The sequence below is a fragment of the Chelonoidis abingdonii genome, chromosome 3 (assembly GCF_003597395.2).
Source record: "Chelonoidis abingdonii isolate Lonesome George chromosome 3, CheloAbing_2.0, whole genome shotgun sequence".
Taxonomy (NCBI): Eukaryota; Metazoa; Chordata; order Testudines; family Testudinidae; genus Chelonoidis; species Chelonoidis abingdonii.
In genome coordinates, this window is record NC_133771.1 from 198,336,150 (window position 1) to 198,359,985 (window position 23,836).

Here is a 23,836-nt window from a genome sequence, read left to right on the forward strand (position 1 = left end):
CCACAGTCCCACCAGACCCCCCCCCCACCCAGACAGCAGCCTCCCCTCACTCCCCCACCCCCCCCCTCCCCCTCACTCCAGAGCCCCACCCTCCCCAGCCCACCCTCAGCCCCACCCCCCCACCCCCCCTCCCCACCCAGCCCGCCCCCCCACCCCCAGCCCCCAGCCCGCAGCACATCCCCCCCACCCTCAGCCCACCCCCCCCTCCAGCGCCCACCCCAATCCCAGAACCCCCCCCGCCGCCAGCAGCACCCCCCCCACCCAGCGCTCCCACCCCACCCCCCCAACCCCTCCCAGCCCCCCACCCCCAGAGCCCCCGACCCCCCCAGACCCACCAGCCCCACACCCCCAGCCCCCACCCAGGACCCCCCCCCACCCCCTCCCTCAGGGCAGACCCTCCCCCACCCCACCGCCACACACGGAGCCCCCACCACCCCCACCACCCCCCGCCCCCACACACCGCAGCACCCCCCCACCCCACTCCCCATAAGTCCGCCCCCCCCAGAACCCCCAACCCCCCCGCCCCCACCCCAGCGCCCCTCACTCCCAGCCCCTCCCCCCCCCAGAACCAGCCCCCGCCACCCCCCCCCCCCAGCCCCGCCCACACCCCCTCACCCTCCCCCCCCCCCAGCCCCCACGACACCCACAGAGTACCACCCCTCCCAGCCCGCCCCCACCCCACCCCCACCCCCCACCCCCCCACCCACCCCCCACGCCCAGCCCCCACCCCCAGGACCCCCCCACCCACCTCCACCTCACCCCCCCCCACGGCCCCACCAGACCCCCCCCCACAGGCACCCCCCCAACCCTCCCCCCCAGCCCCGAGACCACCCCCACTCCCACAAGGCCCCCCCCCCCCCAACCGCAGCCCCCCGCCCCACCAGCCCACCACCCGGACCCCACCACCAGCACCGTCCCCCTCCCCACCCCACCCCCACCCCCCCCAGCTCTCCCCCTCCCCCCCCCCCCCCGGCCACCCCCCCCCCCCAGACCGCCCCCCCCCCACAGCCCCCCAGGCCCCAGCCCCCCACCCCCCAGACAGACAGACCCCCCCCCCCAGTCCCCCCCAGCCCCCCAGCCTCCCCCCGACAGACCCCCCAGCCCCCCCCCCCCCCCCCCACCCCCCCCCCCCCTCCTCCCCCCCCCCCCCCCCCCCAACCCCAGACCACCCCAGCACCCTCACCTCCCCCCCCTCCAGCCCCCCCACCCGACCCCCCAGACACCGCCACCTCAGGCCCCCACCCCCCAACAGCCCCACGACCCCCCCACTCAACCACACCCCCCCCCACCCCCCCCCCCCAGCCCACGCCGCACCCCCGCCCACACCCCCCCCACCCCCCCAGCCCCACCACAGGCCCCAGCCCACCCCCCCCTCCAGCCACCCCAGCCCCCCCCCCACCAACAGAAGCGCCCCCCAGACCACAGCCCCACAGACCCCGAGCCCCCCCCACCCTCCCCTGCCAGACCCCTCCCCCAGACCCAGACACCCCCCCCCCACCTCCCCCCCCCCCGCCCAGCCCCCCCAGCCCACATTCACCCACCCACACCCAGCACCCACGGCCGCCTCACCCCCCCACCCCCCCCCCACCCCGCCCAACCAGCTTCTCCCAGCCAGCCCACACCCCCACCCCCCCCCCGCCCCCCCACCTCGCCCCACCCTTCCAGACCCCCCCAGATCCCCAGCCCCACAGCCCACCCCCCCACAAACCACGCCCCCCCCAGGCCCACACCCCCCACCCCAGTCCCCCCACCCCCCAGCCCCCCCCAGCCACCCCCCCCTCAGCCTCTACCACTGCCCCCCACCCTACCCCCAGCCCACACGTCTCACCACCCCTCCCCCCCCAGCACAGCCCCAGCCCCCCAGCCCTCCCCCTCCCAAGCACCCCCCCGCCCCCCCCCCCCAGTCCCCCCCAGACCCCCCCCCACCAGCCCCAGCCCCCCACCCCGCGCCGCCAGGAACCCCCACAACCCCCCCCCCCCCCATCCCACACGCCCCCCAACAGCCCAGCCCCCAGCCCCCCGCCCCACCCCCCCCACCCAACACCCCCCCCAGCCCCTCCCCCCTCGCGATCCCCCCCCCCAGCCAACCCCATCAGCACCCACAGACCCTCCTACCCCCCGCCCCCCACCCCAGCCACCCACCCCAGGCACCCAGAAGGGCATTGCTTGGGCGCATTATGATGGCGTTATATTACATTGGTGGATGTGCAGGTGAATGAACCGGTGATGATATGGCCTGATCTGGTTAGTCCTGTGATGGAGTCGCTGGTGTAGATTAAGCTGGCAGAGTTGGCATCGGGTTTGTGCATTGGATTGGTTCCTGAGCATAGAGTCTATGTGCGGTGGTGCCAGTTACTGGCCGAGAATATGGCTTCAGGTTGTTGTGGGCGAGGACTGAGCCTACCACCAATTGGCCTTCTGAAAGTGGTGGGATCGTTGTCAGATGGGTTTCTCTGATTGCATTGGAGGGGTTTATAGCTGGGGACTTTTATATGTGGCCATGGAGTCCTGTGGTTTCTTTCTTGGGGTTGTCTGCAGTAGGAGGCTTCTGGGTACGCGTTCTAGCTCTGGTCGTTTCCTTATTTCCTTCGTGCGCTGGTATTGTACTGTTTGAGAATGCTTGGTGTAGTTTGTAGGTGTTGGTCTCTGGTCTGCAGGGGTTAGAGCAGATGCGATTTACCTCAGTGCTTGGCTGTAGAAAATGGATCGTGTGGTGGTGCCCGGATGGAAGCTGGGAAGCATGAAGTAGCATAGCGTCGGTTAGGTTTTCGGTATAGGGTGGGTTAATGTGACCTATCACTTGTTTGCACCGTCGAGTTCTAGGAAGTGGACCTCCCGGGTAGATTGGTCCAGGCTTTGAGGTTGATGAGATGGGGTGGAAGCTGTTGACATCATGGTGGAATTTTTTCTAGAGTCTCCTTCCCATGGGTCCAGATGATGAAGTGTCATCAGTGTAGCCGTAGTTAGAGGAAGGGGTGCGGCGGAGTGGAGAGAGCTGAGGAAGCATTGTTCCAGGGTCGGCCAAAAATATTGGGCATATTGTGGGGCCATGTGGGTTGCCCATAGTGGTGCCACTGATCTGGAGATTATATTGTCATCAAATTTGAATTAGTTTGTGTGTGAGGATAAAGGCACAGAGCTCAAGCATCCAGTTGTGCTGTAGCATCATCAGGGATAGTGTTCCTGACAGCTTGTATATCATCGGTGTGTAGATGTTCGTGTAGGAGGCCTCTCATCCAATGGTGGCTAGGATGGTGTTTTCTGGAAGGTCACCAATGCATTGTAGTTTCCTCAGGAAATCAGTGGTGTACGGAGAGATAGCTGGGAGTGCTGGGGCATGAGGTCTGAGTAGAGAGTCCACATATCCAGACAGTTCCTTCAGTGAGAGTGCCAATGCCCGAGATTGATGAGCGTCCAGGATTCCGGGTTTGTGGATCTTGCGGTAGTAGGGCTCTGAGGGTATGTTGATTGTTCCAAGTGGTTAGTGTAGGAATGTCCTGGTAGATGGGCAAGTTTCTTAGTGTATTCCCAGTGGGATCTGAGGGAAGTGGCCTGTAGAATTTGTATTGGAGAGTTGTCTGGCGGCCTCATTTTGGTAGTCAGACCTGTTCATGATGACAACAGCACCTCCTTTATCAGCCTCTTTGATGATGTCAGGGTGGTTTCTGAGACTGTGGATGGTGTTGCGTTCTGCACGACTTAGGTTATGAGGCAAGCGATGTTGTTTTTCCACAATTTCTGCCTGTGCACGTCGGCGGAAGCATTCAATGTATAGGTCCAGACTATCATTTCGACCCTCAGGAGGAGTCCATGTGGAATTCTTCTTCTTGTGCTGTTGGTGGGAGGGTAACTGTATATCAGTGTGCTGTTCAGTGTTGTCCTGAAAGTATTCTTTGTGTTAGTCTATAAGGTGCCACAGGATTCTTTGCTGCTTTTACAGATCCAGACTAACATGGCTACGCCTCTGATACTCTGCTATTTTTGTCTTATTTGATTCCTACTCAAAACTGGGAAGAAAGATGCACATGTTAACCCCTCCCCTCCCCAATTCCACTATTGGCAAAGTCTGAGGAGAAAGTCCCTCCCTCAGGGAAAGAACATCAAGGAAACTAGGAAAGAGTAGCTGGTGGCCTTCACTCAAGGGATCTGGATAGTCTGGGGTAATGGAGGTTGGGTGGGGAGACCTTCTCCCAGGTATAGTATACATACTGGGAGACTTAACATACTGTACAACTGAAAAAGAACAAAACTCTTCAGCCTGACCTGAAAGGACATACTCTGCCATATGTTATATCTGTCAGCAGTCTCCTTCTTCAGAATATGCTGTGTACTGGACTCAGCAGGTCAAAGATATTAACAAAGCTGAACAAGAGACTCAGTTATAGGATTCCATTAGCTGCCTGAGGACAGAGGATTTGTTCAAGAGGTCTTATCTGTTGTCTACAATAGTGGTTTTCAAACTTTTTTCCTGGTGACCCAGTTGAAGAAAATAGTTGATGCCTGTGACCCAACAGAGCTGGGGATGAGGGGTTTGGCATGTGGGAGGGACTCAGGACTGGAGCAGAGGGTTGGGGTGGGGGCTGGGGCTGGGAATGAGGGGTTCAGGGTGTGGGAGGGGGCACTGGGCTGGGCTGGGGAAGGTGGTTGGGGTGCAGGAAGGGATCTGGGCTGGGTGTGCAGGCTCTGGGGTTAGGCCGAGATGAGGAGTTTGGGGTGCAGAAAGGGGCTCCAGGTTAGGGGGGGCTCAAGGCTGGGGCAGAGGATTGGGGCGTGGGGTTGGGATCTTACCTCAGGCAGCTCCTGGTCAGCAGCACAGCGGGGTGGAGGGGGGCTATGGCAGGCTTCCTGCCTGTCCTGGGACCGCGCTGCCTGCACCTCGGAAACGGCCAGCAGCAGGTCCGGCTCCTAGGCCCTGTGCCCCCCCCCCCCTCCTAGGAGCCGGACCTGCTGCTGGCCACAGCGCAGTGTCAGAATAGGTAGGGACTAACCTGCCTTAGCCAGGCAGCACTGCTGACAGTACTTTTAACAGCCTGGTCGGTGGTGCTGACTAGAGCTGCCGCGACCCAGTGCCTTACATTCTGTGACCCAGTACTGGGCCGTGACCCATAGTTTGAAAACCACTGATCTACAAGATACTGTCTAGTTTTAATATGCAATGAGTAGTCTGTTTCTAGTGCTGGCAGTGATTGCTGATGTGTTGCTGTGAAAAGTGCCTCTATATAACATTAATCCTGAGGGTATAAAGATTTCTTGAGAGATGACCAGAGTCATGAAATAATTGTCTCAAAATCAGATAACACAATAACACTCTTAAAAATTACCGGGGTGGGTGTGGGAGAATGGTGTTTTACACTTGTATTTTTATTGATTTATTTATGGTGTACCACCAATGGCCTGAAAAATTAATACACCTTTTTAATTCTTCTTGGAAAAGTCAGGAATATAAAGTCTCAAGTTCCTTGTTTTTGCTAGTTGTCTCCTTGGAGAATGAAAGAGGTGAAATGTGGTCCTGAATCTAAGACAGGGGTTCTCACAACAAAGTTTTTCGTGGCCTCAGTGTGGCCACCAACTCTTGCTGGTGGCTGCACTGACACTTTTTCCTAAAATACTTTATTAACGTTGGAAAAAACAAATAAATATGCATGTATACACATCCAGATCATTGTAATTTATTTATGCAGGGTTTTTTTGCGGGCTCAAATATAATGCTGTGAAAAGTGATATTTGTATGTTTGTTAGTATCACTTTTCATAGCAAATCTGGCAAGTTACAACCTGGATGGAGGGGTCAGGGTAAGGCAGTGGGGGCCAGGGAAGATGGATGGAGGGGTGTAGGGTGAGACAGCAAAGGCCAAAGATGTGGGTCGGCACCTGGGGCCGGGAGTTGGCGCCCTGGACCAGCACCCACTGGATCCCAGAGTGAGCATCCTCAGTTGCATGGCTAGGGCCGGGAATCACCACCCACTACCATGCAGCCAGGGGCTGGAACCTGGAGCCAGCACCTGCTGCTGTGTGACCGGGGCCGAGGGTCGGCACCCAGAGTTGGCACTTGGGGTATATGCCCGCTGCTGCACAGCCGGGGTTAGGAGTCAGTGTCCTGGGCCAGCACCCACCAGAGCCTGCTGCTGCACAACCGAGACTGGAGGTTGGTGTCCAGGGCCAGGGCCAGAGCCTGGGGTTGGTGCCCGTTGCTGTGTGACCAGGGCTGGGAATCTACATCTGGGGCTGGGGATCGGCGCTTATGGCCAGCACCTGCCGGAACCCAGCATCGGTATCCAGGAGCAGTGTCTGAGGTCAGCGGCCAGGGCTAGGGGTTGGAGCATGCAGCGGGGGGTTGGCTGATGCTAGGGTTTGGGACTGGCACTTGGGGGCTGTGCATGCTGCTGCACGGCCAGGGCTAGGGGTTAGCATCCAGAGCTATCACCCACCAGAGCCCAGCCGGCAGCCGCTGGAGCTCAGGGTCAGTGCCTGGGACCAGCACCTGGGGTCAATGACTATGGCTGGGGGTCAGAGCCCATGGAGAGGGGTTAGTGCCTGGGGCTAGCAGCCGCTGGCGGGATTGGAGCCCACCGCCACGCGGCCAGGGGTTGGAGTGTGAAGCCCCATGGCCGGAGGCCTAGTCTGCTCTGTGCAGATGCAGGTAGGTAATACTGCATTCGTTATGCTGACGTCACATTTTCAAGGTTTCCAGGTTTACTCTGCAACCATAAGGATTAGAGACTTGAGGTGTAATCCTGGCCCCATTGAAATCAGTGGCAAAACTCTCATTGGCTTCAATGAGACTAGGACTTCATGCTTACTTTTTAAAATAACTGCTCAATTTCTGGAGAACAAGGTGGTAGCCTTAAAAAAAACAAAAAAAACAAAAAGGCAAAGTCATCTGAAACAATGTGACCCAGCCTAATTTGACTCCTGAATCCACAGAACTGTTAATATCACCCCAAGCCAGCTTCATACATGGAACGCCTGAGTCTGTAACTAGAGCTGTGACACTCCTTTATGGTTGGGGTAGATCTAGAGGCGTGATCTTGTCCCAGGATGTATAAATGCATATTTATTACAGAGAATCAGGGTGTGTTAAACATTTATTTAGAATGAATACAGAATAATAGTAAGTGTGCTCTTATGTTTTTTTCTTTCCCCAGGATAGTTTGTTAGTTGAAATGGAGGAGTTAAAAGCCCAGCTGCAAAGAATTCAGAATAATGAGGAAAAACAAGCTCAGATGACCAAAATGAAGCAAAGCAAGTTGGTTCTTGAAATGGAAGAGTTAAAGTCCCAACTTGAAAAAACAAAGGAGCGGGAAAGGCAAAAAGTAGCAGTTTTAGAAAATGAGAAGGTGCTTATGAAAGGACGTATGTTTGCACTGAATTTGTAAAGGCTGCACTGCATGTTAACACACTGAAGTATACTTGTCAGCGTCTTTGATAATAGAGTGTGGCAATATTGGCAAAAAGTGACTTGTTGCTTCTTTTTTAGTGGAATACAGAAGCAAGGGATAGGGTTGCCAGGTGTCTGGTTTTCAACCAGCCCACTGTGTCAAAAAGGGACCCTGGCAGCTCCGTCAGCACTGCCAAACGGGCCGCTAAAAGTCTGGTCAGCGGTGCTGCAGGTCTAAGGCAGACTAGTCCCTGGAAGTGGCCAGCAGGTCTGACTCCTAGGCGGGGTGGCCATGGGGCTCTGTGATTCCTGCCCTGAGCACTGACTCCGCACTCTCATTGGCCAGGAATCACAGGCAATGGGAGAAGGGGGAGACCTGCTGGCGAGAGCAGCGTGCAGAGCCTCCTGGCCCTCCCGCCTAGGAGCCAGACCTGCTCCTGGCTGCTTCCAGGGCGCAGCGCGGTGCCAGAACAGGCAGGGACCCTGCCTTAGCCCCGCTGCGCTGCTGGCCAGGAGCTGCCAGAGGTAAGCCCGTGCCCCATCCCCGAGCCCCCGCAAACCTGGAGCCTCCTCCTGCACCCCAAACCCCTGACCCCCAGCCCAGAGCTCTCATCCCTCCCACACCTCCACCCCCTGCGTCAACCATCAGCCCCCTCCCACAGTCTGAATCCCTCAACCCCACCCCTTAGTCTGGAGCCCACCCCTGCACCCTAAAGCTCTCATCCCCAGAGGCCACACCCCCAGCTGGAACCCTCACCCCCTCCACACTCCAACTCCCTGCCCCAGCCCAGAGCCCCCTCCCACACCTTGAACCCCTCATTTCTGTCCCCACCCCAGAGCCCACACCCCCATTTAGAGCCCTCACTCACTCCTGTACCCCATCCCCCTGCCCCAGCCCAGTGAAAGTGAGCGAGGATTGGGGAGAGCGAGCCACCGAGGGAGGGGGATGTAGTGAGTGAGGGGCAGGACCTCAGGGAAGGTGTGGGACAGAGAGGTGGGGCCTCAGGGAAGGGGCGGGGCCAGGGTGTTTGGTTTTGTGCAATGAGAAAGTGGGCAACCCTAGTAAGGGGCCAATCTTGTGTCACTGAAATCTGTTTGTTCTTCCACTGACTTCTGTGTTTTGGGATCAGGCCTAAACAGAGAGCTAGCCTGCGATATTGCACAATAGCTTTCAGAAAGATGGCTAATTACTATTTTTTCAGCTAAGACCAACTTTGGGGGTTCCTGTTATGGCAGAAGAATGTAGTCAGGGTACAGTCTTTCTCATTCACTATATAGTTAACATGATCACTGGGTTGTTTTCCGTAACTGAGGTTGCATTTACTCTAAAACTCTGACATGACATACACAAATTAGTGCCTTGCTGCTGTGCACCATCCAAAATACTTACAGGTTGTACCCAAAGTGAAGTATAAACTCCCAGTGTAAACATTTGAAGAGACAGTTAAGTTACTGATACATATTAACACCTTTATTAATTATTATTATTATCAGCAGCAGCACAGTGCCTAGGAGTCCTAGTCATGGACCAGGACCCCCAATGTGCTAGGAGCTGTACAAACACAGAAAAAGATGGTCGTTGCCCCAAAAGCTTGCAATCTAAATATAAGACTAGATACAACAGATGGATACAGACAGATGGGAGAGGGCAAGTAAACAATGAGACAGTATGGTCAGCAGGGCTGGCTCTACAGTTTTCGCCGCCCCAAGCAACATGCGGAATTGCTGCCACAGGCGGCGGGGGCAGTCTGTGTGCCATTAGGCCGGCAGGCCCGTTTCCGCGGGGGCGGCAATTCAGCGGTAGCTTCTATGTTTAGCTGAAGCCGCCCCGACAGCTAAACATAGAAGCTGCTGCGGAATTGCTGCCACTGTGGAAAGCGCCTGCCGCCCTAAGGGCACACGGACTGCCCTTGCCCCCTGCGGCGGCAATTCGGCATGCTGCTTGGGGGCAAAACAACAGGGACTGCCACCCCTTGCAGATTGCCACCCCAAGCACCAGCTTGGAATGCTGATGTTTGGAGCCGGCCCTGCTGGTCAGCATGAGAGGCAATAGTCTCGGAACACCAGCAGCCTAGCCCCTGTAAAAAATTTTTGGTAGGTATCATGCAAAAAGAGTTTTAAGGAAGATTTTGAAAGAGTATAATGTGTTAGTTCTGTGGATGTTTATGGGGAGCTCCTCCCAAGCGTGAGGAGCAGCATGGGAGAAAGCACAAAGGAGTCTGAAAATGTAACAAGGGATTAATGGAAGGGCTAGTTGGAGGCAGGAGTCAGCATTTCAGTACTGAATGGAGGATGACAGGGTAGGGAGGGAATTGGCTGTGAAGGGCCTTGAAAGTGAAGACAACTAGCTTACGTTTGATTCTCTAGAGAAGAGGGAGCCAATGAAGGGATGCAAAAGGATGACATGGTAAAGCAATGCACTAGGAAAGTGATCTTTGCAGCAGCATTCTGAATGGACATGAGTGGGGCAAGATTATCAGAGAAAAGGATGTTGCAGTAATTAAGATGCAACATGATGAGAGGCTGGGTGAAAGTTTTAGCTGTATGGATGGACAGGAAAAATTGTATTTTAGAGATCTTATCCAGAAAGAATCTGCAAGACTAAGACATAGCCTGAATGTGAGGTGCTAGAGGGAGATTTGTGACAAAGATGACACCTAGGTTACAGGCAGGGTGATGGTATTGTCCACAGTAATCAAGAAAGACAGTACCAGGGAGAGTTTTGGAAGGGGCGATTAAGAGCTCTGTTTTAGCCATGTTGAGCTCGAGCTGATATTTAGACATCCACAAGGAGACGTCAGACAGATAGGCAGAGATTTTAGTTTGGACACAAGGAGATGGGTCTGGAGTAGAGAGGTAGATCTCTGAGGAGTCAGAATGGAGTGGTAGTTGAACTTGTGTTTGCAAATGAGGGTACGTCTACACTACGGGATTATTCCAATTTTACATAAACCGATTTTGTAAAAGATTGTATAAAGTTGAGTGCACGCGGCCACACTAAGCACATTAATTCGATGGTGTGCATCCATGTATCGAGGCTAGCGTTGATTTCCGGAGCATTGCACTGTGGGTAGCTATCCCGTAGCTATCCCATAGTTCCCGCAGTCTCCCCCGCCCATTGGAATTCTGGGTTGAGATCGCAATGCATGATGGTGCAAAAACACTGTCGGGGGTGATTCTGGGTAAATGTCATCACTCAATCCTTCCTCCGTGAAAGCAATGGCAAACAATCATTTCGCGCCCTTTTTCCCTGGATTGCCCTGGCAGACACCATAGCATGGCAGCCGTGGAGCCTGTTTTGCATTTTGTCACTGTCACTGTATGTGTACTGGATGCCACTGACAGAGGCAGTTCTGCAGTGCTACACAGCAGCATTCATTTGCCTTTGCAAGGTAGTAGAGATGGTTACCATCCTTGTTGCACCGTCTGCCATTGTAAGTTGGCGATGAGATTACGGTTATCAATCATTTTGTACCGTCTGCAACTGGAAAGTGGCGATGATGGTTATCAATCATTTTGTACTATCTGCTGCTGTCATGGGTGCTCCTGGCTGGCCTCCCTGAGGTCGGTCGGGGATGCATGGACCAAAATGGGAATGATTCCCCAGGTCATTCCCTTCTTTATGTTTTGTCTAAAAATAGAGTCAGTCCCGCCTAGAATATGGGGCAAGTCTACTAGAAAGCCAGAGAGCAGAGCTGCTCTGGGTCAGAGCCCCAGAGACCGCGCAGAAATGATGAGCTGCGTGCCATTCTAGGGGGTGCCCCTGCAACAACCCCACCCGTTGCTTCCCTCCTCCCAGACGCACTCCTGTGCTACTAGTGGGCAGTGTTCCCTCAATTTGTGTTGATGAAAGTAATAAAGAAGCAGGAATAAGAAACACTGAACTTTAGTGAGAGAAAATGAGGGGGAGCAGCCTCCAGCTGCTATGATAATCGGCAGGACATTAAAGGGTGTGGGGAGAGGATCCCGCAGCCACCCGCTGCTATGATAGTCAGGGAAGTAGCAGAATTTTCTTTAGGACAGAAAAGGGGCAGGGGAGCTGATGGCTCAGACTCACGAGTCATGCTATGATGAGGAGTTACGCCTCAGATTGCACATCTGCACGGAATGACAGGCGAGTCATTCCCATTTTACAGGCAATACCTGGCTGACTCTACGAGGCCAGCCAGGAGCCACTCACGGGATGATGATGGGGTTTCCCATTTGTACTGTCTGCCATCGAGGAAAGGATAGGGGAGGGGATTGCTGCTGTTCATCGCCGCAGCACCACGTCTACCAGGCAGCATGCAGTAGACATACAGTGAAATGGAAAATGGCAAGAAATGGATTTTTTTCCCCCTTTTCTTTCATGGGGGGGGGCGGCAAATTGATGAGAATACTGAACACCCTGGATTCAATGTTTTTGACCTACAGGCATTGGGGCTCACCAGAATGCAAAATGCTTGTCGGAGACTGCGGGGAAAAAAAATACAAAAAAAAAACTTTTGGGGGTTTGGGGGGGGGAATAGCTGGAGTCTCAGTCCCTCTCTTTGGTCCTCCATGAGTGTCCATCATTCTTCGGCTTCCCGGTACGCTGTCACGCAGCACTGTGCTTGAGTCCCCTGCTGCGGCTCTGTCTATCTAAAGTGGCGGAGATTTTTCAAAATGCTTTGTCATTTCAATCTTCTATAGCGCGGAGCTGTTGATAGTTAACAGATTTGTCTTTCATACCTGATCAGATCCATGTACTCCGTACAGTCCCGTGCTGGAGCTTCTTTTTGGATTTGGGACTGCATCGCACCCGTGCTGATCAGAGCTCCACGCTGGGCAAACAGGAAAGAAATTCAAAGTTTGCAGGCTTTTCCTGTCCTACCTGGCCAGTGCAACTCCGACACGATGGTTCAGATGCTTTTCCAGAGCGGACACAATGGTGCATCTGTGGGTACACACCCGAGGCCAATACATCAATTTGCGGCCACACAAGCTAATCCGACACTGGCAATACGATTCGCGCTACTGGCCTTGTCAGGGAGGAGTACAGAAACCGGTTTAAAGAGCGCTTTATATCGATATAAAGGGCCTCGTTGTGTGGACGGGGCAGGATTAAATCGGTTTAACGCTGCTAACTTCGGTTTAAAACGCGTAGTGTAGAGTCAAAGGCTGTGATTACTCACAGAGATAAGCGTATAGAGCAGTGGATACTCAGGCCCTCAGAGGTTCAGAGAGTCCAATAGCGATCAACATTACCCAAAAGAGCCACAGTTGTTTGAAATTCATTGTTTTATTTACTATAAGTACTAAATATTCAATAGCTCATGCAAGCAACATGTGATCAGTGTAAAAGCATCTGATTGTTAAATAATTTAAGTGCAAGTTAATCATGTTAATTGGTAGTAACATAGTAAAAAGCACTGCTTGTTAATAATTAGATTGGTTAATATGAAATCCCCACAGTGGTTCCGCTATAATGCTGGCAAAGAACGCCATGGGAGACACATTAAAGAAGCCATTTGCAGCTAGCAATCCTCCATCTGAGGACCACTGATGTAGACAGGGAGAGAATGTGGAAAAGACAGAGGCTTGGGAAACCACCACTGTTGCGGGGCAGATGAGGATAATTCAGAAGGACTATGTTGAAGGAGCAGTTTAAGAGAGGTAAGAGGAGGTCCCAGAAAGGACAAAGTCATTGAAGGTCATAAGGCGAGGACTAGATTTTCAACGAGATGTTGATTGGGTTGAAGGCAGCTGGACAGGTCAGCGCTAATGAGATGGTTCTCTGGTTCTGAAACAAGGCAGCGAGGATCAAAGAACATGGGTGGGCAACCAACTTAATAGAAAAACCTCAGATATAATAATAACAACGTTTTGGAGCATGAGCCTTCGTGGGTGAATAACCATGTTCATGCATCTGACGAAGTGGATATTCACCCACGAAAGCTCATGCACCAAAACGTCTGTTAGTCTATAAGGTGCCACAGGATTCTTTGCTGCTTTTACAGATCCAGACTAACACGGCTACCCCTCTGATACTTGGTTCTGAGATATGACTAAGAGGAGGTCATTAGGGACTTTGGCAAGAGCGGTTTCAGTGGAACACAGGTGGAAGCCAGATAGGAGAGGGTCCAGGACAGAATTGGAGGAGAGGAACTCCAGACAGTGATTGTAAATAGCATGGTCAGGGAGCTTAGAGTTGTAAGGGAGATGGGGCAGTAGCTGGAGAGGCAAGTGGGGTGTATTGGGCTTTTTGTAGGATGGGAGAGACTAAAGTATGTTTGTTTTTTGAGGGGAAGGAGCCAGAGAAGAGCGAGAGTTTAAGGAGAAGTAAGGGAGGGGATGAGAGTGGGCACAGGGGAGATCAGGAGATGGGATGGGGTCACTGGGGCAAGTGGAGTTGTGAGAACAGAAGAGAAATTTCTGTGTATCTGACCTTCACAATTCCCCCTGACCCTTAGAGATCCCAGATCACAACACCACTCCCTGTGATCAAGGTGAATTGACTGTTAATCCCACTGGACTTGTCAAAGCCATTTGTTTTATTAGGCTCACACCCTGAGAATTGCTGATCACTTTCACCTCCCCTGGAAGTCAAGAATAAGGCTTTAATTGAGTTCAGTGGGAGTATGCTCAAGGAGTACAATCAAGCTTTCAATGAGTTGCTGCACTCAAGGAGCTGATCATCCATCTGCAGCACTCCCTGCTTTTGTCAACCTGGGAACGAAGAAAGACATCTAGTAAGCCTGAGTTATGTTGAGCCCAGACACTTGTTAATCATTTTAGTATTTTTTCTACACTTAATTTGTAACACGGGAAATATTATAAAATGTTGTTTGAAGATTGAATGAAGTGACCTTCAATTGTGAGGACTCAGTTTATTTGTACTAATGTATTTAAATGCTAAGGATCTTAGCAGAATTCTTCTGTAGTTAGGTGGCTCAGAATCTATATTTAGTGAGCCAAACTGCAATTATTCTTGTGAAATCAGTGGAGTTATGCCAGACTTACAATGGAAAAAAAGCACAATTGGCCCTGATATGTTTACATGAGATTTTCCTGACCTCTAATGCATATTGAGGTGTGGCCAAAGTGAACCATTGTTGCAGTAATGAAAACATGTCTGGATAAAAATCACTTATTTCCTTTGGGAAGAAAAAAAGGAAGATCTAATCTTAATTCTTACTGTATTTTCCTTATTTTACTCTTTCTAATCCATTCTGCTGGAGTTTAGCATTTTATGTATATTGCCAGTTTCATTTAGAATGTTCTCTATGAGATCACAAAATAATGGGGACTTTCTGCAGCACAATACAAAGGATAAAATCCATATGAGTAATCTGAAAGAACGTTCTAAAGAAAATGACTATGCCATTGTTCCAATCGTGCAGCGTGATTGTTTCCTTGCATACAAATTCTGACATGTAGACTATACAGTTGAAAGGAATAAATGTAGAAAATACCTCTCTCGCTGAAAATTTTGTACCTGTTATAGTTACCAGAAACCCCTCTGATTATTATAGTTAAAAGAAGTCAGTGAAAGTATATTTTTCTCTGTTTTGTCTTTTTATTACCTGTACCTGACATCACTTTGTGTATAGTTTGTTACCCTGTATAGTCAGTTAGGCCCCTTTCAGACTCACATGGACAGACCCTTGCGCCTGCAGAAAACCCTATTGATGTCAATGTGCATGGATCTGATTGCAGGATCAGGTCCTTAGTCAATTCTTTTTCCTTGCTATAAAGATCTATATAAAGATAACAGTGAAGCAGAGACACTCTCCTCTTCCTCTTTATTTGAAGGTTGTTTTTTAAAAAAATGTTGCCTTAAAACACTGCAGAAACTGGATATTTCCAATTTAAAAAAAAATCCCAGGGGACAGTGTTTCTAATGTAGTATTCAAAGACAAAAACAAACAAATCCACTTTAGAGTGAATGATCTTGTAAAGGCCTACAGTATCTTTCTTTCACAAGAACCTATGGCCAGGTCTACGCTAAAAAGTTAGGTCAACCCAGCTACATTGCTCAGGGATTTGAGAAATCCACACTTCTAAGCAATGTACTTAAGCCAACCTAACCCTCACTGTCGGCAGCACTATGCTTATGGAAGAATTCTTCTGTCAGCCTTGCTACCGCTGCTTGGGGAGGTGGATTAACTACAGTAATGGGAGAATCCCTCCCATTGTTGCAGTGAGTGTCTACACTGAAGTGCTGTAGCAATTTAAGTGTTGGCATAGCCTATTGCAGTACTTAAGTTCCCTTTCCTGCAAAATGTAGACCTGCCATGAGGTGCTAAGGACCCTCCATTTCCTTTGACATCCATGTGACTTAAGGTTGGTCAGCTCCGTACAGAGACCTCCCAGGCTAAGTCCTAAGGTCCTCTCTTCAAATCTAACCTACACAGATGGTGACCAAGGGTGGTTAGTATCAGATGGCTGTTCGGTGGCTCATGTGAAATGAGTTTGGTGATCTCAGTCTAGTTCCCAGTGGACAAATGGCCCCTAAATGGCCTCCTTCTTGGCTGTCTACAAGAAGTAGAGGATTGATGGGCAGGCGGGGAGTAGGCTTGCAGAAAAATGGAAAATAAAATTTTGTGGAATTTTTTGTTGTTGAAATTTCAAAACATTTTAGTGGGGAGGCTGAACTACTTCTCCACTCCTGGAGTTGGCCCTTCCTCATCAGGGTTGAGGTGTCTTGGCAGGCTGGTGCGGGGAAGCTTATTCTCCTGTTGCCTGTGCTGTACCTGTTCTGGGAATGGAGATTTCAATTCAACCTCTTTCATGTACTCTAAGGGTGGGATTTTCAAACTCATCTAAGAGAGTTAGGCACCAGACTTCCAGTGAGAGCCCATGGGAACTGGGTTCACAACTCCCTTAGGTGTTTTTGAAAAATCCCTCCCTACATTTAATAAGAAAACAATGCATTATTGATAGCGGACAGCTTTGTTTGTTTCAAACAAACTAGATCCCCCAAACACTAAGTATATACGAACAACAAACTCTTTACCACAAAATTGTGATTATTCTTTGAATTATTTTACAGGATGCCTGTCTGAAGGAAATAGCAGAAATGAAAACTTGCATTGAGAAGGTAAAGTATGAAACTGAATCTCTTCTAAATGAGAGGATTAGAGATATAACATTACTAGTGAAAGTGAAAAGGAAATTCATTATTTTCCTGTGCAGCCCATGTATGCGTCTTAACATCTCTAAATATTCCTTCAATTATATATTGGGTTTTTTTTAGAAATTTGTTGTAAAAAGAAAAATAATCAGGAGATGAAAGAAACAAATAATTTTCAAAGGGAAGTTAAGAATTCTGGCTAAAACACTTACAAAATGAAGTCTTATTTTTGGACCCAATGCAGCAGCACCTTTCAAAAGCCGCTGGAAATCTTTCCATTGACTTCAAGAGGAGTTAGATTGGGTCCTTAGTGCGTTTTGGAAAACTGAGTCCTGTATCTTCACTGAATGAAATAGAGGGATTCTCCATTTGAGATTAATTACCCGTATAGTGTCACTTGGTTTATTTATGGTGATGCTCTTCATTTCTATAGCTCCTTTCATCTGAATTACTCAAAGCACCTTGCAAACAGTTGCAACTTGTATCATGCTTGCGGCATGGCCCTGAGTTAGAGATGGCGTGGAGAGGCTCTGCCCCAGCCGGAGCCCTGGGTGGGATTATGCTTACCGCTCCTCTACTATCTTGAAGTGGATACAGCATCCAGCCATCTTTGCTGAGTGGTGTAGAGTGGAGAGGGTGAGGCTAAAGTCCGCCCCCTCAATCCTGTTTGTTGAGGCTAATCCAAGCCATAGCACTAGCATCTCACAGGCCTTGTGTTCTCTGAAAGCAAGAATGCCATAGTGCACAGCCTCTGGACTGGGGCAGCAAGTAAGAGGCCCCTTTCACCCTCTCCCCTACTTTGTCCTCTCTTGCAGGGGCTGGCCACAATCTTTCTCTAATTAATCTAGTGTGACAGAGGGGTAAAGTATCACTTCATTCATCAGTGAAATGCAGCCACCTCTGAGGTGGAACATAGTAACTGTCTAAGAGGTCACAGCAACATTGCATAGCAGTTTGGAAGAGAACATGAATTCTTCTGTCCTGAGTTGAAACCACAAGGGGGATTGTGGGCAGGACACTGGCTTTTAACGCCCCTGCTCTTAGAAAAAATGTTGTGAGATCTTGTACGACCACAATGATTTATTATCTCCAGCTTCAGAATAGACCCTTAAATAGTCTTTGGGCATTGATTCAGCGGGAACAGTAGCACCTACTGACTCACTAGCACCAGGGTTTTCTTTAGTATTGTCCCACCAAATATTGAATGGTTAGAGGGAAAGTATTGGAGGATAGTTATATTTAGCACTGATTTAATGCTTTACGCTCTTTTCAAGTACAAACATTAACCTATTTCTCTGCTGTGTTGTGAGAATAAATATTAATCTCCTTGCTTCCGTTTTGTCATCTGTACAGTTGTGCTAAGTGACTTTCTAAGGATACACAACAGGGGTCAGAGCTGAGATTAGAACTTCAAAGTTCCTGGCTTTCAGCTCAGAGTCCAAACGGGCCCACACTGTCTTGCTGTAAAGTGGAACTGTTGGCTAAAACTCAGCTGTCTTTTGGGGGAGGGGATTGTTGTGGTGGTTTATCAGGTCCTGAAAGGTACCCCTGTTTTTCCTTTTATGGGGCAGTCCTAAGTGGGACAGAGCACCTTTTGTCTTGAGAAGGGCTGCACTTCTGCTGACATGAATGGGAATTGAGGTCTCTCAGCACCTTGCTGCATTGGGCCTTATACGCATGCACATTAGCTCAAGGTTGCTGCACCATCTTAACCTCTCTAGGTGAGAAGGATTGGATGAGAATCCCTTTAGATCTTATCACTTCTGTTCCTTAACTGGGCAGAGGAGTCACTGAATGATGCAAGGTTTCAGAGTAGCAGCCGTGTTAGTCTGTATCAGCAAAAAGAACAGGAGTACTTGTGGCACCTTAAAGACTAAAGACTAACAAATTTATTTGAGCATAAGCTTTCGTGGGCTGCAGCCCACTTCATCGGATGCATGCAGTGGAAAATACAGTAGAAAGATATATATATATACACACACACGGAGGACATGAAAAAATGGGTGTTACCATACTAACTATAACGAGGATAATCAGTTACAGTGAGCTATTAGCAGGAGAAAAAAAACTTTTGTAGTGATAATCAGGATGGCCCATTTCCAACAGTTGACAAGAAGATGTGAGTAACAGTAGGGGGAAAACGGTCACTTTCTCAGCCATAAGGGCCTGAGCGCAAAGCCTTTATAAGCACCCAGGCCCAGAGGTGATAGGCTCAAACCAGCAATCAACCCCTTCTCTTCTAAACAGCAATGAAGAGTCCCGCACACAGATATCACACTGGTAATGCAGTAAAAATGCCTAGACAGAATGGACAGAACCAACACAGGCCCATGGTCCTCTCATTCTTTTTCAATTAGAAAGGTTGGTGAAATCGTTGTTGGTTTCCACAGCAACACAGCCGGAGAGCCAGGTATAGAGTGGCCACAGCATTGTCTTCTTCAGACATCTAGTTCCAGCTTCCAAAAAAGTTTAGTGCATCTTTTGTTCTAGTAAACAGAGGAAAGCTCTTTATATTTTATGCACATCTGTGCTGAGAATGAGCCGGTATAACTTCATCATCAGTGCACAAAACCCTTGTTTGATATAAACAACTTGTTTCAAAAATCCTCCACTGAAATGTGTGACTAAAGTAATTTTGGAGGATTATAATACATTTCTCATTTCTCTCTGGGCAAGTAAGAACCAGATGACAATCTTGTATAGTGAAATGACTCTGTTTGATACACATAGTCTTGTCAGGTCCCCTGATGATGCTTTAATCTTGGACGTTGGATCTTTCTTGTGATTAAAGTGAACAGATGAGTTAAGAGTTTTCTAAAATGTTTCCAGCCCTTTCCCTCTGGAAGCACACAAGCTTTACCTTATTTCTCTGGGACTGGTGTCCTTTAAAAGCCAGCTGTTAATTTATTGCAGTTTATATTAATCATCATGTAAGTTTCCCCTCGCATTTCTCTGCTTCTTTGATTTCAGATTTCCTTAGGGTTATTGTTTGCTTCTGATAAAGTATTCTCTCCTTCTGTTAGACTTGTTCCACATAGGGCTGTTGTAGTATCGTCCAGAATATTAAGATGCCTGGTGTGATAGATTGCACTGAAAGCTCTGTGTAGTGCATTTGGTTCCTGCTTAGTCTAATTTGACCTGTGCTCATGCCAGTGACACTTCTCCTAACTCATCCACATAGTACAGCTTGATGGCCACCTCTTCTTTCTTGGATATAACAGCAGACAGACAATCAATCATTAGGGCTCTCACCATTCAAGACAGCATTGGAGAAGCATTCTAAGGACAACAGTGCTTCTAAAATTGTTTAAAACAGGTCTCCCACCCTTTCTTTTTTTGGAATGATGAGAGGGGGAAGTCTTTCTGAACTGGAACTGGCAGAAGAAGAGTTCAGTTTTGAGTCTGTTCCACGTTAGGAATTCCATGTTAGCTGCGTGCACTGTTACCAGAGATTTTTCCCTCAGTGGGATCAGTCGGGCCCACTCTAGCACCCTCTGGTGCTGCACGCTTATGCGCCAGTATAAGGGCACCACCAGCCCCACATCTTCTTGGTTTCTTCTTATCATCTGTGGCAGTTGCTGGAACATCTCCTCTTGCTTTGGCAAGGCAATTATCAGTGGTTTCTGTTTCATAGTTCAATCTATAGCAATTCCGCCAAAGACTCTGGGCGGCCCTGAAGATGATGCCAGGTTTGGGAGAGCTGTGTTGTAGTTTGCATGTCCAAGAACTCTGATCCCACTTCCTTGGGTACTGCTTGTGAGTCACCTAACATGGAATGGACATGAGAAAGCACTTGGAGAAAAATCTGTTAATAACCTTTCTGTAACTGTTGATGTATTGCTCATGTCCATTCCATGACCCACCCTCCTTCTCATCTGTCGGAGTTGGCTGGAACCGAGAGGGTGTGGGGCTGGCGCCACCCCTAATACTGGTGCATAAGTATGTGGCACTAGAGGGTGTTAGTGCCAGCCTGATGGATACCACTGAGGGAAAAGTCTCTGGCAACTGTGCATATGGTGCATATACACCTAACATTGAATGGACATAAGTAACATATCTCAAAGAACAACAGTTACAGAAAGGCTAGAAACATAGGATTTTTTTGCCCTGCATAAATGGAACTAGAAAAAGGAGATACTGCACTGCAGATGAAGTCCATTTTATGAATTCTTTGGTTCCATTTTCTTGCTTTCTAACAGTGCACGGTGCAGCTGTGGGTTAAATTTTGCTGTCATTAAACTAGTGCCACTTCAGAGTAATCCCATTTATTTCAGTGGTGTTACTTCAGACTGAGACTAGTGTTAACATGAAAGCACAATTTGGCTATGTTGCTTTCGTTTGTGTACAAAGTTCACCGAAGAGAATTCAGTGCACCCAAACTTTTCAGCTTGTTCCTATAGCTCAGGTATGGGCATGACACACAGTACATCTAGCATTTTGTTTTGCTTGCATCTCCTCTCCCTTAGAATAATAGAATATCAGGGTTGGAAGGGACCTTAGGAGATCATCTAGTCCAACCCCCTGCTCAAAGCAGGACCAATTCACAACTATAGCATGCCAGCCAGGGCTTTGTCTAGCCTGACCTTAAAAACCTTTAAGGAAGGGGATTCTACCACCTCCCTAGGTAACCCATTCCAGTACTTCACCACTCTGAGTGAAAAAGTTTTTCCTAATATCCAACCTAAACCTGCCCCATTGCAACTTGAGACCATTACTCCTTGTTCTGTCATCAGGTACCACTGAGAACAGTCTAGATCCATCCTCTTTGGAACCCCCTTTCAGGTAGTTGAAAGCAGCTATCAAATCCCCCCTCATTCTTCTCTTCTGCAGACTAAACAATCCCAGTTCACATTCATGCTTCCTCATAATTCATGTGCTCCAGCCCCTATCATTTTTGTTGCCCTCTGCTGGACTCTCTCCAATTTTTCCACATCCTTCTTGTAGTGTGGGCCAAAACGGAACACAGTACTCCAGATGAGGCCCTCACAATGTCAAATAGAGGGATGATCACATCCTTCGATCGCTGGCAATGCCCTACTTATACAGCCCAAAATGCCATTAGCCTTCTTGGCAACAAGGGCACCCTGTCTCATATCCAGTTTCTTGTCCACTAACCCCTAGCTCCTTTCTGCAGAACTGCTTCCTAGCCATCGGCCCTAGTCTGTACAGCTGAATGGGATCTTCCGTCCTAAGTGCAGGACTCTGCACTTGTCCTTGTTGAACCTCATCAGGTTTCTTTTGGCATCCTCTAATTGTCTGGTCCTCTGTATCCTACCTACCCTCCAGCGTATCTACCACTCTTCAGTTTAGTGTCATCTGCAAACTGCTGAGAGTGCAGTCCATGCCATCCTCCAGATCATTAATGAAGATCTTGAACAAACCGGTCCCAGGACCCTCCACTTGAAACCGGCTGCCAACTAGACATGGAGCGTTTGATCGCTACCCGTTGAGCCTGATGTTCTGCCAGCTTTCTATCCACCTTACAGTCCAATCATCCAGCCCATACTTTTAACTTGCTGGCAAGACTACTGTGGAGACCGTACCAAAGTTTTGCAAAAGTTAAGGAATAACACATCCACTGCTTTCCCCTCATCCACAGAGCAGTTACTCTCCTCATAGAAGCAGTTTAGGTTAGTTAGGCATGACTTGCCCTTGGTGAATCCATGCTGAGTGTTCCTGATCACTTTTCCTCTCTCTAAGTGCTTCAGATGATTCCTTGAGGACCTACTCCATGATTTTTCCAGGGACTGAGGTGAGGGCTGATGGCCTGTAGTTCCCCGGATCTCCTCCTTCCCTTTTTTAAAGATAGGCACTACATTAGCCTTTTTCCAGTCATCCGGGACTCCCCTGTATGCCATGAGTTTTCAAAGATAATGGCCAATGGCTCTGCAATCACTCTTACCAACTCCTTCAGCACCCTGGATGCAGCGCATCCAGGCCCATGGACGTTGCTCATCCAGTTTTTCTACTAGTCCCGAACCACTTCTTTTCTCCACGAGGGCTGGTCACCTTCTCCCCATACTGTGCCTGCCACGCAGCAGTCTTGGAGCTGACCTGTTGTGGAGACAGAGGCAAAAAATCATTGAATACATTATGCTTTTTCCCACATCCTCCGTCACTAGGTTGCCTCCCTCATACTAAGGTCCACACTTTCCTTGATTCTTCTTGTTGCTAACATACCTGAAGAAACCTTCTTGTTACTCTTAACATCTCTTGTAGCTGCAACTCCAAGTGTTATTTGGCCTTCCTGATTTCACTCCTGCATGCCTGAGCAATATTTTTATACTCCTCCCTGGTCATTTGTCCAGTCTTCCACTTCTTGTAAGCTTCTTTTTGGCGTTAAGATCAGCAAGGATCTCACTGTTAAGCCAAGCTGGTCGCCTGCCATATTTACTATTCTTCCTACACCGGGATGGTTTTGTCCTGCAACCTCAATAAGGATTCTTTAAAATACAGCCAGCTCTCCTGGACTCCTTTCCCCCTCATGTTATTTTCCCAGGGGATCCTGCCCATCAGCTCTGAGGGAGTCAAAGTCTGCTTTTCTGAAATCCAGGGTCCGTATTCTGCTGCTCTCCTATTTTCCTTGTGTCAGGATCCTGAACTTGACTGTTACCCTTTACCTTCCCTTCTCTGCCTGGATCTAAAATCAATTTCTTCTTCCTGTATTTGTTGATATAGCAGGATTGACTCATCTAGATTGTTTTTCTCTCAAAGGTTGGTTGCTAGGTATCTAAAACAATGGAAAAAACAGGGGAAAATGGAAAAACAATGAATTCAGGTCAGGCTGATCAAATCATAGAATGAAGTGCTAGAATGAAAAGGTGTCTGTCAGTCAAACATCAAGAAGAAAACAATAATTTAGTACTGCTATGGACAGTGTAATGGATGGCAAATATTTACAGAGAAGTAGCTTCTTGCTCACTCATGTGCAAGGACATGAGAAAAAAGTTCCAGGTTTTCATTGTACCTGCGTGCTGTCTACAAGTGCTCAGAAGTGAATATGATGTCCCTAAAGCCTAGGGTGACCAGATAGCAAGTGTGAAAAATTGGGAGGGGGTGGGGGGTAATAGGCACCTAAATAAGACAAAACCCCAAATATCAGGACTGCCCCTATAAAGGTAGGACATCTGGTCACCCTACTAAAACCATTCCAGAGCATTAGAACCAACGGGTACTCTGAGGTACTCTGGGCTAGCATAGGCCTGAAGGAATAGCCACCATCATTCAAATACTGCTATTTGCATCATTTGCATAGTGCTGTTGATGAACACTGTCTTTTACAGTAATAAAAAGTATCCATAAAATAGTATCACTACCCTGAAGCACTTGCCACCTAGAGGCAAACAGGTACATTACAATAAACAA

The 23,836-nt window shown here is 49.3% G+C and overlaps 2 protein-coding genes across 2 annotated transcripts in view; both read left to right on the forward strand.

Annotated features, from left to right (window-relative positions):
• The window catches only part of SNRPB2 (small nuclear ribonucleoprotein polypeptide B2), a 198,802-nt gene that overhangs the window by 95,326 nt on the left and 79,640 nt on the right, over positions 1-23,836 (forward strand). The window lies entirely within an intron of this gene.
• Positions 1-23,836, forward strand: part of LOC116830821 (uncharacterized) — a 34,367-nt gene that overhangs the window by 5,275 nt on the left and 5,256 nt on the right. The window contains exons 2-3 of the mRNA XM_032790472.2: positions 7,145-7,336; positions 16,391-16,438. Of these exons, the coding sequence (XP_032646363.2) occupies positions 7,145-7,336; positions 16,391-16,438 (240 nt within the window). The remainder of the gene's footprint in view (positions 1-7,144; positions 7,337-16,390; positions 16,439-23,836) is intronic.